We start from the raw sequence: 20,909 nt of genomic DNA, 5'->3' as shown, positions 1-20,909 counted from the left end.
ATGAATATGTTAATGAATGAATTTTAGAGACTATTCAAACTATAGCAATCTGGATTAATATACACTTGTACTTTGATTTATACAGTTTTATATACAAGCACACACAGGCACAGATATTTTTAAAGAGTCGTACCTCCCAAAGTAGCAGATAGCAAGAAATGTGTCCCATATTTCTTGATAAGGTTTTCTGTGATTTGTTGAAGGGTAGGTCGACGTCCCAAAAGTCTTATGTTGCGGAAGAATTCAGGGGCAAGAGGCAGAGGGGAGCCAAGGAAATTTCTTCTCTCGACTGCAAGGTTATTTACTTTCCAGCGGCCAAACTCCCTGAAAAGCAAATTTATTTTTATTCATAAATACATAATCTATCTGAATGTTTTCATTTGAAAAGTTCACCAGGAAGTTTAGCTTGGGTCACTACATTACATCGATTCTTGCTTATAATAATATGTCATGTGCTATGAGGAGGAGAAGCAATTTTATAATTTATTTGATTAGAGTGAATAGTCCAAAAACAAGTCACTTAGTGGAAAAGTAAACCTTTAAATTGAATAGCTTCCACTGATTTTTTACCAAGGAAGGATGTATCGATAAAAATAATTTCAACATGCATAGAATATGAATGTGGAATTACTCAAAAAAAGAAAAACCAAGGTAATATTTTATCAGTTTCTAAGGGAAATTGAAAAAGATAATTTCATTTTCGTTTCTCTAATTATTCCTTTCTCTATTCACTTTAGAGTGGAAACTTATAAAATCTCAGAGACATTATGGAGATGCAGAAGAACTTTAAAAAATTATCAGAAGGGAAACTATGCTTTTGCAATAATCAGTATTTACAACATATTTTGAAATGCAACTTTATTAGCAATTTCTCAAGAAGCAAAATGACTTTACAGACAGGCCATATTAGAGAAATAGAAGATACAGCTGTAAAAGATATATACGTATATATCGAGTTAAAATCAATCTAATAATGCTTTAGAAAAAAATTATGGTAAACTAGATCACCAGATATCATCTACAGAGATTTGTCTGAGGAGTAAACTGGTAAAAATTTCAAACACCTTCCACAAAGAACCTTCTCTCCCTGGCTTAACAGTGTCGAACATGTTAGGTAACCTGACTAATATTTAACAAATAAAATGTTTATTAAATATTTTATAAGCATGTGCCATATTTACACATATTTTGGCCAAAAGTTTATCAAATGAATGCAATGCATCAGGCACAGTTTATGATAAGGATACATCTGTGAACAAGACTCAAAGGTTCATGCCCTAATGGAGCTCACATTACAGAGAACGTTAAAAGACAGCCAACTACAAAAGTTAAATTAAATTAAAAAAAAAATCAGATTGTGGTTAGTGGTGAGAACTACCCAGCTGTTGTTATAGGTGATAGAACTGTTATAGGTGGCATGGCTCTATTTTACATTAGGTAGCTATGGAGGGCATCTCTGAGAAGGCAATATTTAAGTTGACACCTGATTAAAGAAAAGTACCTAGCTGTTTAGGGGCCGCACTTTGAAGAAAACTACTGATTTAGATAAATTAATATATTGTCTTTAAAATCTACTCCAAATATTTTACTTTTAGTAAATGTAGTGCTTTTAAAGAGTGGGTATATCATGATTCGGGTTTTCTTAGAAGAGAATAGGAATGTCTTTATCTTTTCAAAACTGGGTTGATACCAATAATTTATTTGTTATATTTTTCCTTTCCATAATCAATTTACCTAAATTTTATTTATTAGTGTTTGTTATATAGAATATATATATGTAACATACATATATATACACACACACACATATATTCAAATATTGTGAAGGAGACTGTTACAGATTAAATTATGTCCCTCAAAAACACGTGTTGTAAATCCTAACCCCTAGGTCTGTGCTTATAATCGCATTTGGGAATGAGTTGTCTTAGTTATGTTAATGAGGCAGGATAAGTATAGGGCCTTTCTTGAGTCAATCTCTTTTGAGATATAGAAGAGACTAAACAAGCAAGTAGAGCAGAGATAGGATAAGACAGATGCCAAGACACACGGAGATCTCCAAGGAATCAGGAAAAAAAAGCTGAAGAGACAAGGACATTCCTCCACAGGCAACAGAGAAGGAAGACTTCCACTCAAGCCAGAGCTCTGAATTCAGACTTCTAGCCTCCTAAACTGTGAGAAAATAAATTTCTGCTTCTTAAAGCCAACCACTCGTGGTATTTCTGTTACAGCAGCACTAGATAACTAAGGCTGAATTTGGTGCTGCTCTAACAGATACCTAAAATGTAGAAGCAGTTTGGAACTGGGTACTAGGTACAGACTGGAAGAGTTTTAAGGTGCCTAATAGTAAAAGCCTGGATTACCTTGAAAAGACTGTTAGTAGACTTTTGGACATCAAAGGTAATTCTGGTAAGGACTCAGAAGGAAGTGAGGAGAGCTATAGAGACAGTCTCTGTAGTGTTAGAGAATACATATGTCACCCACAACAGAATGTTACTAAGAATGTGAACATTAAGCAAGCCCTGGTGGCACAGTGGTTACGAGCTCGGCTGCCAACCAAAAGGTTGGCAGTTTGAATCCACCAGCTGCTCCTTGGAAACCCTATGGGGCGGTTCTACTCTGCCCTATAGTGTCACTACGAGTTGCAATCAGCTCGATGGCAATGAGCTTTTTTTGGATGAGGTTTTCTAAAAAAATGATGAACATGTGATTGGACACTGGAGAAAGAGCAATACTTTTTATGCACTGCCAAAGAACTTGTCTGAATTACGTTCTACTGTATCATGGAAGGTAGAACTCATAAGTGATGAACTTTGATATCTGGCTGGCGAGATTTCTAAGCAAGTTCTTAAAGGGGCCGTGTGGTTTCTCCTTACTGCTTATAGTAAAAAGTGAGAGGAAAGAAATGGACTTAAAAATGAACTGTGTAAAATGAAAACAGAACTTAAAGATTTTGAAAATTCTGTTTACAAACTAAGGGCACATGTTCTAGAATGTTCACCAAGGATGTGGCTGCACAATCTTTTATTAAAGAGATTAATCTTGTGATTTATGGGTCTAACCAACTACTACAGCAGAAAACTCATCAGTTTAGATAAAAGGGGACAGAGAAAGAACAAAAGGAAAGAATGCTGTCTGCCTCTTAGAAATCTACAGGCAGGAAACAGGCCAAAGGAGTTACATCGGTTGTCCTCCAAGAAAAGTAAAGGACCATCCCTGGAGCAGCTCAGAGATCAGCAGAACTGTTGGAAGGAGCACAGGAAGCAGGGCCTTCTCGGTTTCAAAGGGTGGGACCACAGTCTCCTGGATCTCAAAAGGTAGGGCCACAGCCTCCTGGGTTTCAAAGTGTTAGATCTTTACCAACTAGGTTCTGGAGTGTGGGGCTGCTGTTAAGGTATTCCAGGGGGATGGGGTCACTGCCCAATGCTGAGAGTGTAGGGCTGCCATGCCCAAGGGGCAGAAAAACCGGGCCTGCCTGTGCTAAGGGTATGGGGTTACCACTCAGATGGACTAAGACAATGGGATCACTAAAGCAGAAGGAGCAGAGTTGCCATTCCAGAAGGCCTTGAAGGTGGAGCTGAAGCTCAGGGCTAAAGCACCTCCACCCTGAATCCAGAGGGCATGCCACCACCCAGAGTCTGGAGGGTGGGAACATTGCCCAGACGGCCCCTATTATGGATTGAATTGTGTCCCACAAAAATACGTGTGTCAATTTGGCTAGGCCATGATTCCCACTTTTGCGTGATTTTCCACCATTTTGTGATCTGATGTAATTTTCCTGTGTGTTATATATCCTACTTCTATGATGTTAATAAAGTGGGATTAGTGGAAGTTATGTTAATAAGGCAGGGATCAATCTACAAGATTAGGTTGTGTTTTAAGTCAATCTCTTTTGAAATATAAAAGGGAGAAGCAAGCAGAGAGACATGGGGACCTCATACCACTAAGAAAGAGTCAGGAGAACAGCACATCCTTTGGACCTGGAGTCCTTGCGCTGAGAAGTTCCTTGACAAGGGGAGATTGATGACAATGACCTTCCCCCAGAGCTGACGGAGAGAGAAATTCTTCCCCTGGAGCTGGCACCCTGAATTCAGACTTCTAGCTCCCTAGACTGTGAGAGAATAAATTTCTTTTTGTTAAAATCATCCACTTGTGTTATTTCTGTTATAGCTTCACTAGATAACTAAGACAGCCCCAAACAAAAGATTATTTTTAAGCCTCGAGAGCTAAGGGAAATTGTTCTGCTGGGTTTTGGACTTGCTGGCTGCCTGCTATCCCTTCTTTCCCTTCAATTTCTCCCATTTATAATGGAAATGTCTACCTTGTATTTGTTCCACCATTGTACTTTGGAAACAGAAAACTTGTAGTCTAGATTTCACAGGTTCACAGATGAAGAGAAATTTTGCCCCATGATGGAATACCCCTAAAGTCTCACCCATATTTGATTTAGATGCTTCAGAAGATGGGAATTTGGACTTGGAGTTGACTTAAGACTTTTGCGATGATGTGATGGGGTGAATGTGTTTTGCATGAGGCAAGGATATGAATTTTGTAGGGCCAAAGGTAGCGATGTTATAGATTGAATTATGTCCCCTAAAAATATGTGTTGTAAATCCTAACCCCTATGCCTGTGGTTATAATTCCACTTGGGGATGGATTGCCTTCGTTATGTTAATGAGGCAGGGTTAGTGTAGGCCTATCTTGAGTCAATATCTTTTGAGATATAAAAGAGATTAAACAAGCAAACAAAATAGAGGTAGGGTAAAATAGATGTCAAGACCCAGAGATCTCCAAAGAACCAGGAAGCAGATGCCGAAGAGACAAGGACCTTCCTCCAGAGCCGATAGAGGGAGGATTTCACCTCTAGCTGAAGCTCTTAATTCTGACTTCTAGCCTCCTAAACTGGGAGAAAATAAATTTCTGTTTGTTAAAGCCATCCACTTGTGGTATTTTTGTTATAGCAGCACTAGATAACTAAGACAGAGACCACCTAAAATTATTTAAATTTTAGTTTTTTATTGTTTTATATCACAAGCTATATAGTAATATAATGCTTCTAAGAACTTATTTATTAAAACATAATCTAAGAAAGAGTTCCTTATTAATTCCAAGACTTACAGGCTTAACTTGAAACATTAACTTGTTTTATCTCCTTGAAAAAAGTTTATAATTTTATCAAGGAAAACTATTGTAGCTCAAACCTAAAGTTGTGGCATACTTTTTTCATGGTTTAAAGTGCTAAATTGATTAACTCATATGTATACATTCATAGATTAAGATGTGAGCTGCTAAGTAATCAGCTTTAAATAACCAAAAAGGTATGTTATATGCAGTATTAACCTTTGCCAAATTCATGAGGTTGTTTGCTGTATGACTGAGAGTAAATATGTATAAAAAAAATACCAAGCCATTGTTGTCAAGTCTATTCTAACTCACAGCAACCCTATAGGACAGAGAAGAACTGCCCCATACGGTTTCCAAGGAGCAGCTAGAGGATTTGAACTTCCGACCTTTTGGTTAGCAGCCATAGCTCTTAACCACTGCTCAACCGGGCTTCCAAATGTGTATTAGCAGAGTGCAAATCTAGCTTTCCTTATTTTTTTTTAATAATTAGGAAATGTACAAATACAAACCTATGACCTATTTTGACCTGAAGTATTTACAATATTTATTTTGTTCCTCTTAAATTTGAGAAAAGACAGATATAACATGAAAGAGATTACACAAATTCATTATGCCATTTTCCAAAATCAGTTTATAACACTGTTTTCAGAAACAACTTTCCCTAGAAAATTTATTGTTTACTATTTGATAATTGTCTACTATTACTAGGAATCTTACCAGATGTCAGCAATATAGATGAATTTCTGACCTCAAGGTTTCAAAGTTTGTACTGAGGGTGGCAAAAAGTGAATAAATACATTGAAATTCAGGGCTTTAAAATATTTATGTGCAAAAATACAAATAGATCATTTAACACAATTCCTCTACTCAGTTTATCACTATTTTTTGATATAGATGTTCCTGTTCTAACTCAGTTTGTATACTTTTTCTCTCCCCTTAGATTCACTTACTTTCTAAGAAGACCCTGAGAATGTGGATGACCTTCCAGGGAGTTTCCTTCAACTATCAGTTGCTTTTGATCACTTCAGTATGTTAAACTCTATTAAGTTTATTTCCTCAAATCACCTTCTAACATTTCAATTGGACAGGATACTTTGCCATCGGACCTGACTGATTTCTTTTCTCTGTCAGACAACAACAAAAAGGAAAGGATAAATTCTTCGGGGAAATCACGAACTAAAACTAAAGCTAACTAACTAAATAAATAAATTCAGTAGCCTTAGAAACTACAGAAAAATATTTTTTTTTAATTCAAGAGATTTACCTAAAATTATTCTCCTAGTTAAAAAAAAATCCTTTAGTGTAAATAATAAACTAAAACATTATACTTTCTATTGTGTATATCCAACTAGTGTAGTATGTGTTTGTAGAAAATCTAAATGCTATGTTGACATCTAAGAAATCTCTCCTTTATACTCACACACATTTGGTTTCTATTCCAGTGATGCATGATCACTATTATAATCTGTGCAAGCTTTTGGTGAAAACCCAGATGGAAAGTACTGAAATAATCCTGAGAAGTGGTGATAAGAACACTGTAAGAAAACGAAATCAACTCTGGACATTTAAGTACCACAGTGTGAGTAGTAGATATTAGGTATGATTACAAATACATAACATTTCTTCATTCTGGGCACAGGACGTATTGCATCTCCTAGAATTCTCTAAGGTCAGTGTGGCTACATAGTTTATTTTGATCAATAGAGTGTGAACATATATGGTTAAACTGGTCCATCAGCCTGGGATCTTCATGAACTCTGATGATTGAAATCTGTTCTCCCCCTTGCACCCCTGCAGCTTACAAGGATGAACAAGAACTTGAAGTAAAAATGAATTTTATCATGTTACACCACCAAGATCATGGGGTTATTACTTTGTTTTCTCTCAATATAATCTAGTCCATCATAACTGATGAATTTTGACTTCAGGGTAACATGGGAAGGAAATAAGGAACTAATTGCTGTACATAAACTGGTACTTTGCTAGTGCCTTTTTATTTTTTTCCCCTTCTTGAAGATTAAATGTACCTCAGTTGCACCTAGGCCATGCATTCATTAAATTTGGAAAATAAAGTAGTAGAGTACTGAATTGAAAACATGCTGTTGCGTATGATTATCATAATGAGAGCATTTTACCTAAAGGCATCTCAGGCTTCCATCCAGATGTTTATATTTATCTTAAATAAGAACACTCTTGTACCAAATAAATGCTGCATTCTACTTGGAGCCTTCACACAACATAAACATCTTCCCATCATAACCTTTGAAAATCTTTAAATGAAATAGGCACGTTCATTAGAGTTTAATGTAACTTAGTCCCTTTAGAGGAGTCACTATTATGTAAAGCACACAAATGGACTATAACCAGTTCAGCCAGAACATTACTTTGAAAATGTTTTTGTTGGCTCTAAGGAGCATCTATTAGTTGATGAGAGTTGTGTGTTTGTCTGCTAAAAATTCTGGCTTATAAGCATTTATTACTATATGTGTGTCCATATAATGTTTACTTTTCTACAACAATATTTATTACTGTTTTATCCTTACCTATCTAGTAAAAAGGTTTGAAAACAAGAATGACATCATCAAATTCTATTTAAATAGTGGTCATATCATTGCCATCGACTTCTTCTATTATCATTTAATTTCTATGTGAATACATAAATGCATTCAGTGTATTTGAAATATATTAACTACTAAGATTTCTTTTAAAATTGTACATACATATTTGGTTACCAAAATTATAGAATCTTCCACTGTTGAAATTTGAAATTTTGGACTTATTGCCATAGAAAAGCAGTATAAAAAATATAATAATAACAAAACCAGATGATGCATTTACTGAAAAGACTGATTACGTTTAACTGCTAATTTACACTAAATAAAGTTGCTTGCCTAAAGCTCTAAAAGCTATTATTACATTTCACATTACTACATTTGTTGCCATATGGTTTTAATTCTATCAATACTCATTCAAATTTGCAGACCCAACAGAAAATTCAAACAAAATATATTATCCAAGCACTAATCCACTGCAAACAAATTCAGCATGAGAGTCATAAATTGACTGGCCAATCGTTAGTAGCAATAACTTTCCAATTACATGTGTAAAATCACACTGATCTTAAGAAAAGCCACTAACAATCAATACTAGTTCCTCATAATTCTACTATGTGCAACTGTTGTATATAATAGGCCCTTTTAATGTTCTTTCTGCATAGCTTCCACATCTCATACATGACACTGTTTCCTACTTGGTAAAGAAGAGGGAAACATTCCTAATGGCTGGGTGACTACAGTTCTGAAGCCAGTGTTTTTACCTCTGGTGGCCAGTGGTTAAACACTTGGCTGCTAACAGAAAGGTCAGCGGTTTGCTCCGCGGGAGAAAGGTGGCAATCAGCTTCCGTACATATTTATGGCCTTGGAAACCCTAGGGTTTCTATGAGCTGGAAACAACTCAGTGGCAGTGTGTTTGGTTTGTTTTTTTTTGGTTGCAGGCTAAGCAGTTGGCAAGGAATCTAGAAGGCTGAGAATCTATTCTCCTGCCCCTTGATACACCCATACATTTGTTTTGATTGTTAGTTTTTAACAGTAGTGGAAATTTTTCAAGCATGGGAAGCATTTTGGAAGTATTTTTCATTTCAGTTGAATGAAACTATACAAAAAAATGCTGGAAGGAAGGCACAAGCACAAAGGAAATTATTCACGTGCAGGAGTTTTGAGAAATACCAAATAATGACGGTTGTATTTTGAATGAGCGGCCAAGCTCAGAGTAGACTAGAGAAGACAATATGATTGTAAAAAAAAAAAAAACATTTATCAGTCCCATGAAGCATCGGGGACGCATTGTAGCCATAGCCTCCAGACTACATCATTGAATCAGATGAGATAGATGTTGGTTATTCAGAATTTTTAAAGGATGATCTGTTTTGTGGCTGCTAATGCATATTTCTAATTCTTAAAATATGTTAAATTGTATGCGGCTATGAATTGACTGAGAATAATTTAATTTTATGCTGTACAGTTTTAATCATTTTCTAAAGTGTAATAATTAGAGTTTTATTCTATCTATAAGGAAAAAATGCCATAGAATTCAATTATTACAATCACTGCCATTATTCCCACTTAATACGTTATCACACATTATAGTCACACAGATATATGTGACAATATACAAATTGATTATCCATCTTTAAATTAAACCATTTCTTTAATCAGATACAATTTTTGAGGTAAAAATTACACGTAATGTCAATTTAAGACTTTCCATGTTGAAGAACAAGGGAAATATATGTAATGAATGAAGGCTTTTCTTTGTAAATTTTGAACATATAGTTTGACATCTATTATAAATATTATATTAACTTATCAGAATTATTCCTTGGTTATATTTACGTAATTGTACAGATTTTGTAATTATTGATCAGAGTAGATATACCAAGAGGCATAGACACAACTCAGCTAAAACAAAATATCTATTCTGATTCTCTCTGAAAGATGCAATAAACAAATATTAACATCTTTATTTTTATATTTATAATTATAGAAATAATTATTTATCTTGGTTAAAAAGTGGAAAATACTTGCATACCATGCATGAATTTAAATATTTTAGGAAGCAGTGATAGTTTTTCAAAAGACAGAATGGATTTCGGAGTCAGAGAACTGAAGTTCCCATTCTATCCTCATCACTTACTAGCTGTACGAATTTTGGCAAGTTCTTACCTCACTGATGAAAAGACTCCTCATCTGTAAGTCTAGGTTTAACAATACTGGCTGTAGAAATTTTTGAAGAATTCTGAAAAAATTAATTAGAATGATATGGGGAACACTGCTAACCTCTTCATAAATTTTGGTATACATATAAAGCATTACCCTTGTGAAGTCTCAGATTTTTGTCCCAGGATATTAATTTAAATATATATAAAATATTGTTGTTCAAGGTAATGGGCTTTAGTGGAGTTAATAAGCAAAATTAACAAAATAAATTATAAATATAAACACACTCAAAGAATCTAAAAATAATTCTTCTTGGTCTAGACATAGACTAATATGTTAAGTGCTCATGATGAGGATGGGTAAGAGCCAAAAGAATACATAATTAATATTTTAATTTTTTTTGGTAATTTTTTCAAATATTTAAGCATTAGTTTCATGGAGATTTGTTTATGATAGTACAATCTTATTGAATCAAACTTTCATAAAGCATGGATTATATCAAGGTTGTTCTTAGCTGCCATCAAGTTGGTTCCGACTCATAGCAACCCTATGTACAACAGAACTAAACACTGCTTGGTACAGCACCATCCTCACAATCAATAATGTTTGAGTTCACTGTTGCAGCCACAGTGTCAGTCCATCTCACTGGGGATTTTCCTCTTCTTTCCTGGCCCTCTAATTCACCAAGCATGATGTCTTTCTCGAGAGACTGGTGGTCCCTCCTGATACCATGTCCAAAGAACATGAGAGGAACTCACCCCATCCTCGCTTCTAAAAACCTCTGGCTGTACTTCTTCCAAGTCAGATTTGTTCCTTCTTCCGGCAGTCCGTGAGTATATTCAATATTCTTTGACAACACCGTAATTCAAAGGCATCAATTCTTCTCTGGTCTTTCTTATTCATTTTCCAGCTTTTCCATGCGTATGAGGCAACTGAAAATACCATGGCTTGGGTCAAGAGCACCTTAGTCCTCAAAGTGATATCTTTGCTTTTTAACACTAAAAGAGGTCTTTTGCAGCAGATTTGCCCAGTTCAAAGTGTTGTTTATTTCTTGACTGCTGCTTCTGTGGGTGTTGATTGTGGACCCAAGTAAAATGAAATCTTTGACAACTTCAATATTTTCTCCATTTATCATGATGTTGCTTATTGATCCATTTGTGAGGATGTTTGCTTTCTTTGTGTTGAAGTGAAATACATACTGAAGGCTGTAGTTTCTGATCTTCATAAGTGCTTCAAGTCTTCTTCACTTTCAGCAAGCAAAGTGGTGTCATCTACATATCAATGGTTGTTAATGAGTCTTCCTCCAATCTTGATGCCGCATTCTTCTTCATATAGTCCAGCTTGTAGGAATATTTGTTCAGCATACAAAGTATGCTGAACAAACAAAGTAGTATCCCCTTGTTCTGTTCGAATGACTGCCTCTTAATCTATGTACAGGTTCCTCACGAGCACAATAAAGTGTTCTGGAATTCCCAGTCTTTGCAATGTGATCCGTAATTGGTTATGATCTGCACAGTCAATGCCTTTGTATAGTCAAGAAAACACAGGTAAACATCTTTCTGGTATTCTCTGCTTGTATCCAGGATCTATCTGATATCAGCAATGATATGCATCTTCCCACATCCTCTTCTGAATACAGCTTGAACTTCTGGCAGTTCCTTGTAGATACACTGTTGCAACCAGTTTTGAATGATTTTCAGCAAAATTTTACCTTCATGTGATAAGAAATGATATTGTTTGATAATTTCCTTTCTTTTGAATTGCCTTTCTTTGCAGTGGGCACAAATATGGATCCAGGTGGTTGATCAGGAAGCTGTCTTCCAAATTTCTTGACAAAGACCAGTGAGCATCTCCAGCAGTGCATCCCTTTGTTGAAACATCTCAGTTGGTACTCTGTCAATTCCTGAAGCCTTGTTTTTTACCACTCCCTGTAGCACAGGTTGGACTTCTTCCTTTAGTAACATCAGTTCTGGATCATATGTTACCTCCTGAAATGAGTGAATGTCAAACAATTATTTTTGGTACAGCGACTCTGTGTATTTCTTCCATCTTTGGATGCTTCCTGTGTCATTCAATATTTTCCCTTAGTATCCTTCAATATTGCCACTGAAGCTTGATTTTTTTCTTCAGTTTTTTCAACTTGAGAAATGTCAAGCATGTTCTTCCCTTTTGGTTTTCTAACTCTAGGTCTTTGCACATTTCATTTTAATACTTTACTTTGACTTCTCAAGCCACCCTTTGAAATCTTCTGTTCAACTCTTTTATTCCATCATTTCTTACTTTCACTTTAGCTACTCTATGTTCTAGAGCAAGTTTCAATGTCTCTTCTGACATCCATTTTGGTCTTTTCTTTCTTTCCTGTCTTTTTAATGACCTCTTTCTTTCTTCATGTGTGATGTCCTTTATATCATATCACAACTCATCTGGTCTTCGGTCATTAGTGTTCAATGCATAAAATCTATTCTTGAGATGGTCTCTAAATTCAGATAGATATACTCAAAGTTGTATTTTGGCCCTCGACTTGCCCTGATTTTTTTCAGCTTCAACTTGAACTTGCATATGAGCAATTGATAGTGTGTTCATCAGTCGGTTCCTGACCTCGTTCAGACTGATGATAGTGAGCTTATCCATGGTCTCGTTCCACAGAAGTAGTCGTTTTGATTCCTGTCTTTTCCATCTAGTAAGGTCCATGTGTATAGTCACCATTTATGTTGTTGAGAAAAGGTATTTGCAATGAAGAATTCATTGGTTTTGCAAAATTTTATATTGCAGCTTCATATATTGTTACATCTCAAGTAACATGAAGCATAAAGTCAAGACTGAGAATCATTTTCTTAGGATAACTACATATTAAATACTTAAATATTTAATATTACATATTAAAAAGACAGAAAAGAAAAAAAGACCAAAATGTATGTCAGAAAACACTCTGAAACTTGCTCCTGAAATTAGAGTAACTAAAGTGAAAGAAAACAAAGTACTATAACGAAATGTGCAAAGACCTGGAGTTAGAAAACCAAAAAGGAACAACATGCTAGGCATTTCTCAAGCTGAAAGAACTGAAGAACAAATTCAAACCTCAAGTTGCAATATGGAAGGTGGCACAGTGGTTAAGTGTTGGGTTGCTAACTAAAAGGTCATCAGTTTGAATCCACCAGCCGCTCCTTGGAAACCCTGTTCTACTCTGTTCTATAGTGTCGTTAAGAGTCAGAATCAACTCAACAGCAGCTCGTTTATGGGAAAAAAGATTGAACAATGCAGAAAGCATCAAAAGAAGATGGAAGGAATACACAGATTCTACCAAAATGAATTGGTCGACATTTAGCCATTTTAGGAGGTAGCATATGATGAAGAACCGATGGTATTAAGGGAGGAGTTCCAAGCTCCACTGAAGGCACTGGTGAAAAACAAGGCTCCAGGAATTGACGGAATACCAATTGACATGTTTCAACAAACAGATGCAGTGCTGGAGGTGCTCACTTGTCTATGCCAAGAAATTTGGAAGACAGTTACCTGGCCAACTGACTGGAAGAGATCCACATACATGCCCAATCCAATGAGAGGTGATCCAAAGGAATGTGGAAATTACTGAACAATATCATTAATATTACACAAAAGTAAAATTTTCTGGAATTAATTCAAAAGTGGTTGGAGCAATACATGGACAGAGAACAGCCAGAAATTCAAGCCAGATTCAGAAGAGGACATGGAGGGAAGGATATCATTGCTGATATCAGATGGATCTTGGCTAAAAGCAGATAGTACCAGAAATATGCTTACCTGTGTTTTACGGTCTAGTCAAAGACATTTAATTGTGTGGTTCATAACAAATTATGAATAACATTGCAAAGAATGAGAATCTGTACATAGACCAAGAGGCAGTTGTTCAAACAGAATAAGGGGATACTGCATGGTTTGAAATCAGGAATAGTGTGTATCAGGTTTGCATCTTTTCACCATACTTATTCGTCCTGTATGCTGAGCAAAATAATCCGAGAGGCTGGACTATATGAAGAAGAATGTGGCATCAGGATTAGAGGAAGACTCATTAGCAACGTAGGATATGCAGATGACACAATCTTGCTCGCTGAAAGTGAGGAGGACTTGAAGCATTTACTGATAAACATCAAAGACTACACAGCCTTTAGTAAGTATTACACGTCAGCATAAAGCAGACAAAATCCTCAAAACTGGACCAATAAGCCCCAGCACGATAAATGGAGAAAAGTTTGAAGTTGAAAAGGATTTCATTTTACTTGGACCCACAATCATTGGCCACAAAAGCAGCAGGCAAGAAATCAAGTGACGCATTTCGTTGGTCAAATCTGTTGCAAAAGACCTCTTTAAAGTGTTAAAAAACAAAGATGTCACTCTGAGGACTAAGGTGCACCTGACCCATCTATGGTATTTTCAGTCACCTCATATGCATGGGATTGGTAGACAATGAACAAGGAATACTGAAGTAGAATCCATGCTTTTGAATTATGGTGTTGGCAAAGAATACTGAATATACCATGGACTGCCAGAAGAATGAATAAATCTGTCTTGGAACAAGTACAGTCAGAGCACTCCTTTGAAGTGGGCTGATGAGATTTTCTCTTGTGTACTTTGGATACATTATCAGGAGGGACCAGTTCCTGGAGAAAGACACCATGCTTGGCAATGTAGAGGGTCAGCAGAAAAGAAGAAGGCCCTCAAAGAGATGGACTGACACAGTTGCTGCAACAATGAGCTCATCATAGCAATGACTGTGAGGATTGTACAGGACCAGACAGTGTTTCCTTCTGTTTTACATAGGGTCGCTATGAGTCAGAACCAACTAGACTACACCTAACAACAACAGCAACACATATTTAGAGAAAGTGGATACACATTTTCAAACTTTTTGTGAAAATTTTCCATAATGGATATTAGTATTATTTTTATTATTATATACTATACTAGTAACTCAATCTAGTAAAATATATATTTTTCCTTAATTTTTAAAATGTCTTAAAAACAAACTCCTTTTAAAATTTTATGACTTATCCCATAGTTAAAGCAAATAAAAATGTATTATAGTAAAAAGTCATAGGTTTTAAGATAGTGTAACTTATTTTAATTTGCTCTTAATTTTGTGTCTTTCTCATTCAAATATGATAGCGTGGAAGAGACAAGAGCATATTCTGACAACATAAATTTTAAGAAAAAATTATAACTTCAATTTTGTAAGGCATAAATTATTCATTCCCAAAATTATAACCTTTCAGCTTGAATCAGGCTTGAGTTATCAGAATACCATGTTGCATACAAAAAGCTGTGAAATGTAAACTGGTAATGTTACCATTGTCTGGATATTACCATCAGAATCTACGGATTACAAACTGAAATGTATTATCTAACAGATACTTAATCTTCCGGTCTTCTGTGTTTGAGATTAATATAAAACAAGTATGTTAAATATCACCCACTATATACAGACTTCATATATACCAAAAATACATGGGCTAACCACTGGTTTATGTATCTCTCCACACCCAGTCTGCAACTAATTCAGGTCCTTTTGTTATATGCTGTCATAGCAGAGTGTTCTTTTAATTCCTAGAACTTATCGTATTTATTTGTGTGATTATTTGATCAATGTCTGCCTCCTCCATTAGACAATAAGCTCCATTTAAACATGTATAATGTCTTCTTTTTATGACCATTATATTCTCAAGACTCAGAGACTGCATGACCCATAGTAATCATTCAATAAATACACGCTGAATCATCATGTAATTAAATGAGTGAATGTTCTCAAGAGTGCTAAAATGAAATAAACACCTGAGTAAGAAAAAGGATGGGGTTTTTGGCTTGTGAGTATACACCCTGACTATATTTCAGAGAAAACCAATCTTGGTGGAGGAATACATTTCTTAATTATTCTATTTGATTGTTCAGGTGACTAGGAGAAGATAGGAGTAAATTGTTTGCTTTAAACTGAGAATCTATTAACCACTAAGTAGCAATCTTCTTCCACCAATATTCCAAACGTACATTTGAATGTTGATAAAAATACTATAATTGCTTCAGTGCAGTGAAATGTATAGTGGTGGTGCTCATAGCTTGCATTACTTAATGCGCTTTGGGGAGAGAGGTCCTGCTCCTTCAGTTAAAAAGGATCTTTAATGTCTCATATCTGTGTCAGCCATAAGGCAGAAAAATGACACTGACTTTTACAAATTCAGTTCCCATCTTGATAGGATAGAAATAAGTTTATAATAAAAACCTTGAATCGTTTTCTTCTGAAGACTTAAAATGTAATATTTTTACCCATCAAAATTTTAAAAAAAACAAACAAACCATTGCCGTTGAGTCAACTCCGACTCATAGCGACCCTTCAGGACAGAGTAGAACTGCCCCATAGGGTTTCCAAGGAGCAGCTGGTGGATTCAAACTGCCGATGTTTTTGGCTAGCAGCCTTAACGGGCTGTAGCTCTTAACCACTCTGCCACCAGGGCTCCATTTTCACCCATTAATGGACAATAAATGTAATATTGATGTTTGATAGATGAAAAGCACAATTTTTTATAATAATGATAATTTAAAAAATACTGACAAATAGCTTATACTTCAACAAAGAATTGGAAATGATAATTTCATTAGATTTGTGTTTCAAGAGTTATCTTACTGCACTTTCTGTACTACAGGGTATAAATGGTATTCTTTTTATCTCTTTTTGATAAATGTGAGAACTGTGGTACAAATTATATAATTTCTTCAAGGTTATATACTCAGCAAGAGTTTGAATTAAGGGAGTTTGACACCAAAACTGATGCCTTTAACTTCTTTGTAGAGTAACAAGAACTTTGATTAAAAGGTGGACTTTAACAGTAATGTATGAAATGTGTGTGTGAAGGAGCCTGTGTTGTGTGGGGGGCATTTGGTGAGAGAGAGAAGGAGGAGGTTGGGTGAAGTGTAGCAATCAGATGGGAAGGAATGTCAGGAATGTTAATATAAATCAGGTAGAAGAAGAAAAGATTATAGATTATTTTCATGACTAACTAAACAGTAATGCATGAAACAGAAAATGTAAATTTATGCTTTGTAGATAGAACTATAGGACCTTTGAGACTAATTCATAGTTCCTGGAAGAGAGTGGTAGAATTGTAGATACTGAGTGGTTAAAGAGGTTTACGGTCAACTGCTGTTATAGGTGATATAGTGTAGTCTCAAGGAGGGAGAAATAACAGATAGTGAGAAAAGAAATAGAGCCTTTGATGAGATCACCCAGCAGTGTTGAAGGAACTCCAGGATGAAATCGGGAAGATGAAGGGAAAATCTGTTACATTAAACAATCAATAAGCTGAAAGCTGCCAATATGATGGAAATGCATAAGAAGGATTCCAGAGAGGAATAAAGATCTTTAAATCCACAGGAAGCTTAGAATCCATAATAAAAGGTTAACATCACTGAACACAAAAGAAGCTATCCCAACACAAGAAAAACAGCATGATTTCTACAAGGGGATATTGTGGCTTATCAATTTACTGGAACTGCTCGTAATGAAAAATAGTCATGTGGAAAAAAATTTAATTCATGAATATAATCTACTATTTCTTAAAAAAGACATTGATAACCCTTCTTCTCAAAGATTACTTTAAAAATTAGGTTACCAGTACAGAACACTTACATTTGAGAAAATCTATCCAAATAATGTAAACATCCATGAAAAAAAATGATTAATCTCAAGAAAAAGAACCAACAAATCAGCTACCTAATTAATATGAAATGCACAAGCGACAACCAAGTAAAAAGTATTAATGTACTTAACAGGAAGAGCAAGTAAGCAGAATTCAAGGGGAAAAGTAGTTAAAAGAGCAAAGACGGAAATATCTCAAAACCACAAAAAAGGTTAAACTGAGCAGATAACGATATTAGGGTAAAAGAGAAGAAAGGGCATAAAAAAGATGTATGTGTGATGAAATGTGATGATAGTCAAGACAGTATATTGATAAATATAAAAAAATACTAAAAAAAAAATCTTTGGAGGTTTTGTATTATTACTTCATTATTGACCATGGAAAGAAAGTAAATCAACAAATCTAAAATACTGGCGAGTCCAGAAAAGTTATCATGGGGAGTTATTCTATGTGACAAGAGAAATGGAAAATTAAAAGTTGAAACAATAATCAGGTAAGTGCTAAACATTATTTTTCTGAATGTAAGTGTTAAGGAAGAGGTCAACTTGAATAATACAAAAAGCTTTATGGGGGGATAATTGAGGAAACAAACTGTGATGTTTAAGATTGTGTGTCAACTTGGCTGGGCTATGATTCTCAGTGTTTATTTGTGATCACTCCCATGATGGAATCTGCTGTGAGTAGCCAATCAGTTGAAAGGGAGTTTCCTTGGGCATATGGCCTACATCCAAATATAAGCAGACGTTCTGGTTTTTCGCCTGCTCTGGATCCTGTGGCTGCCTCCTGTTCATCTGACCTTCGCTTCTTGGGACTTGGGCTATCAGCTTATCTGCTGATCTTAGGATTCGTTGATCTTCACAGCCTGTGAGCAGGAGCCCAGCTATACGACCTGCCGATTTTGGGTTCACCAGCCCCTGCAGCTACGAGAATTGAGAGAAGCCTCTATCCTGATCCACGGACTTGGGATGTTCCAGCCTCTACAATTGTGTGAGCCATTTCCTTGATATAAATCCCTCCCTATATATATGCTTTACTGGTTTTGCTTCTCTAGAGAACCCAGCCTAAGACACAAACAAACAGTTGCCCTACAGTCCATTACTACTCATGATGATCCCATGTGTGTCAGAGTAGAACTGTGCTCCATAGGGTTTTCAGTGGCTGATTTTTTTTGGAAGCAGATCATCAGGCCTTTGTCCCAGACATCTCTGGTTCGACTCCAAATGCATTCAAATTGTGGTGTTGTCAAAGAATATTGAATATACCATGGACTGCCAGAAGAACAAAAAAATCTATCTTGGAAGAACTATGGCCCCAGAATGTTCCTTAGAAGGAAGGGTGGCAAGACTTCATCTTGCTTACTTTGGACATGTCCCCAGTAGGGACCAATTGCTGGAGAAAGACATCTTGTTTGGTAATGTAGAGTCAGTGAAAAAGAGGGAGACCCTCAGTGAGATGGATTGACACAGTGGCTACAACAATGGGCTCAAAACTAGCAATGACTTTGAGGATGGCGCAGGACTGGTCACTACGAGTCAGAGTAGACTAGAGGCACCTAACAACTTCCCCCATTCACAATATTGTTGTCTTAAGTATTTCCTCTATATTATTTTCGAGCCCTATGAGACAATGTTATAATTTTTGCCTCACCCATCAAACATAATTTATAAAACTCCAAAAGATAGGAAAATATTTTGTACTTACACACTTTTTTACTCTGTTAATATTTTTTCTTTCTTCCTTATATTTTGATACCTTATTTTATCAGTCTCTTCCTCTTTAGAGAACTTCCTTTAGCAATTTCTTAAGGGTTAGTCTTCTGGCAACAATTTCTTATAGTTTTCCTTCATTTGAGAGTGCCTGGATTTCTCCTTCATTCTTAAAAGATATTTTTGCTGGATATTGAATTCTGGGTTAACAGGTTTTTGGGTTTTTTTTTTTTTCCCATGCACTTTAAAAATGGCGTGCTAGTTTCTCTGGCCTCCATTGTTTCTGATGAAGAATTTGCTGTATTCAAATTGTTTTTCCACTATAGGTAAGGTGTCATGATTCTTATTTAAATCATCTCTTTTAGTTGGCTTTCCTTGACACCACTCAGGTAGGAGAGGGAGAGGGAGCACTGTCACATTATTGCAAAGTGGGCAGCTTCCTCACTCCATTTCCGCTGACACCCAAGCGGTGGAGAGGCTCCTTGGTTACTGCTGCATGGGCACGGGGAGTTTCAGTTCTGCACTAGACTTTTGCTGATACTGCTCTTTCTGTGATTCCTAATACTGGTAGTGTTGTTGTTGTTAGGTTTTGTCAAGTCGGTTCCGAGCCATAGTGACCCAGTGTACAACAGAATGGAACATTACCCTGTACTGCACCATCCTCACAATCATTATGTTTAAACCCATTGTTGTAGCTGCTATGTCAATCCATCTTGTGATTCTTACCCTTTTAGCTGACCCTCTATTTTATCAAATATGATGTCCAAGCATGCTAGTAGTACTAGTAGTACTTTTCTCTACCTGGCCTCCAGGGACACCATAAGAGGCTCCATTACTACCAGGTGATGATGACAGTCCTGTTATCCCTGGCCTCCTCTGACACCACCCAAATGGGGACGAAAAGGAGCACCTCACTACTGCTGGATGGGGCTTGAAGATTAGGCTCACATGTGGTCTTCCCTGACTCCGTGAAGGTGGGCTTGCTAATGCCCAGCAGGGACGAAAATCCAGGCCCCACTCAAGCAGCCTTCCCTGGCACCACTCCAGCTGGGGGTTGCTTCCCCTCATTAGAACTGGCAAAAGTGGAAGTCCAGGCTCCCTACTTGGCCTTTGTTGGCATGAGTGGGGTGGGCAGTTGTTTTTTCTGTGACATTTGGCTGGAGCAGACGGTTATTATCTAAAAATTTTGTATCTTGCTAGGCTACCCCTTTCCTGGTTCTCTGGCTAGAGAAAGAAGCCTTTGTGAGGTCTTTTCCATCAGCAGGTTTTGGTGTTTTCTGGTTGCTAGCTTTCTCATCTGTAAGTCTGAGCTAGATGAGGCAAAAAGAAAACCCAGGGAACTCATCCTCTGTCATTTCTTGGGTTTTGAAATCCCTGGTTTTGAAATCCCTGATCACTCTACCTTTTCTTTATACCTTTAGAGTCTCCTTAGGTTTGTTTTATATGGGATGCTCGGTTTTTTGTTTTTTGTTTTCGTTGTGATTAATGGGAAGAATAGGGAAAACGACATCTAGTTTTTCTTTCCGAAAAGCAGAACAATTTAGGATTTTAAAATTATTTTCATTTATTTTATAATAGATAGTAAAAATGTAATTGCATTTTTAAATACAAAAAGAAAATCCTTTTAAATGGATAAAAATTACGTCAAATGGTAAAGAGGATTTGCCAAAAAATACAGGTGTCTGTGAAGAATGGTAGGTTAA

General features: G+C 36.2%; 1 protein-coding gene across 2 annotated transcripts in view; it reads right to left on the bottom strand.

Moving 5' to 3' along the window:
* Positions 1-20,909, bottom strand: part of BRINP3 (BMP/retinoic acid inducible neural specific 3) — a 467,772-nt gene that overhangs the window by 236,239 nt on the left and 210,624 nt on the right. Inside the window, exon 3 of one of the 2 annotated variants that reach the window (XM_004382564.1) lies at positions 134-324. The exons of the other annotated variant lie outside the window; for it this stretch is intronic. Coding sequence (XP_004382621.1) covers positions 134-324 — 191 coding nt within the window. The remainder of the gene's footprint in view (positions 1-133; positions 325-20,909) is intronic. 2 annotated transcript variants of the gene reach the window in all.

Source organism: Trichechus manatus, unplaced genomic scaffold (genome assembly GCF_000243295.1).
Source record: "Trichechus manatus latirostris isolate Lorelei unplaced genomic scaffold, TriManLat1.0 scaffold00095, whole genome shotgun sequence".
Classification (NCBI taxonomy): Eukaryota; Metazoa; Chordata; class Mammalia; order Sirenia; family Trichechidae; genus Trichechus; species Trichechus manatus.
Note: the sequence above shows the minus strand (reverse complement) of the source record. Positions and strands in the feature narration are given on the sequence as shown.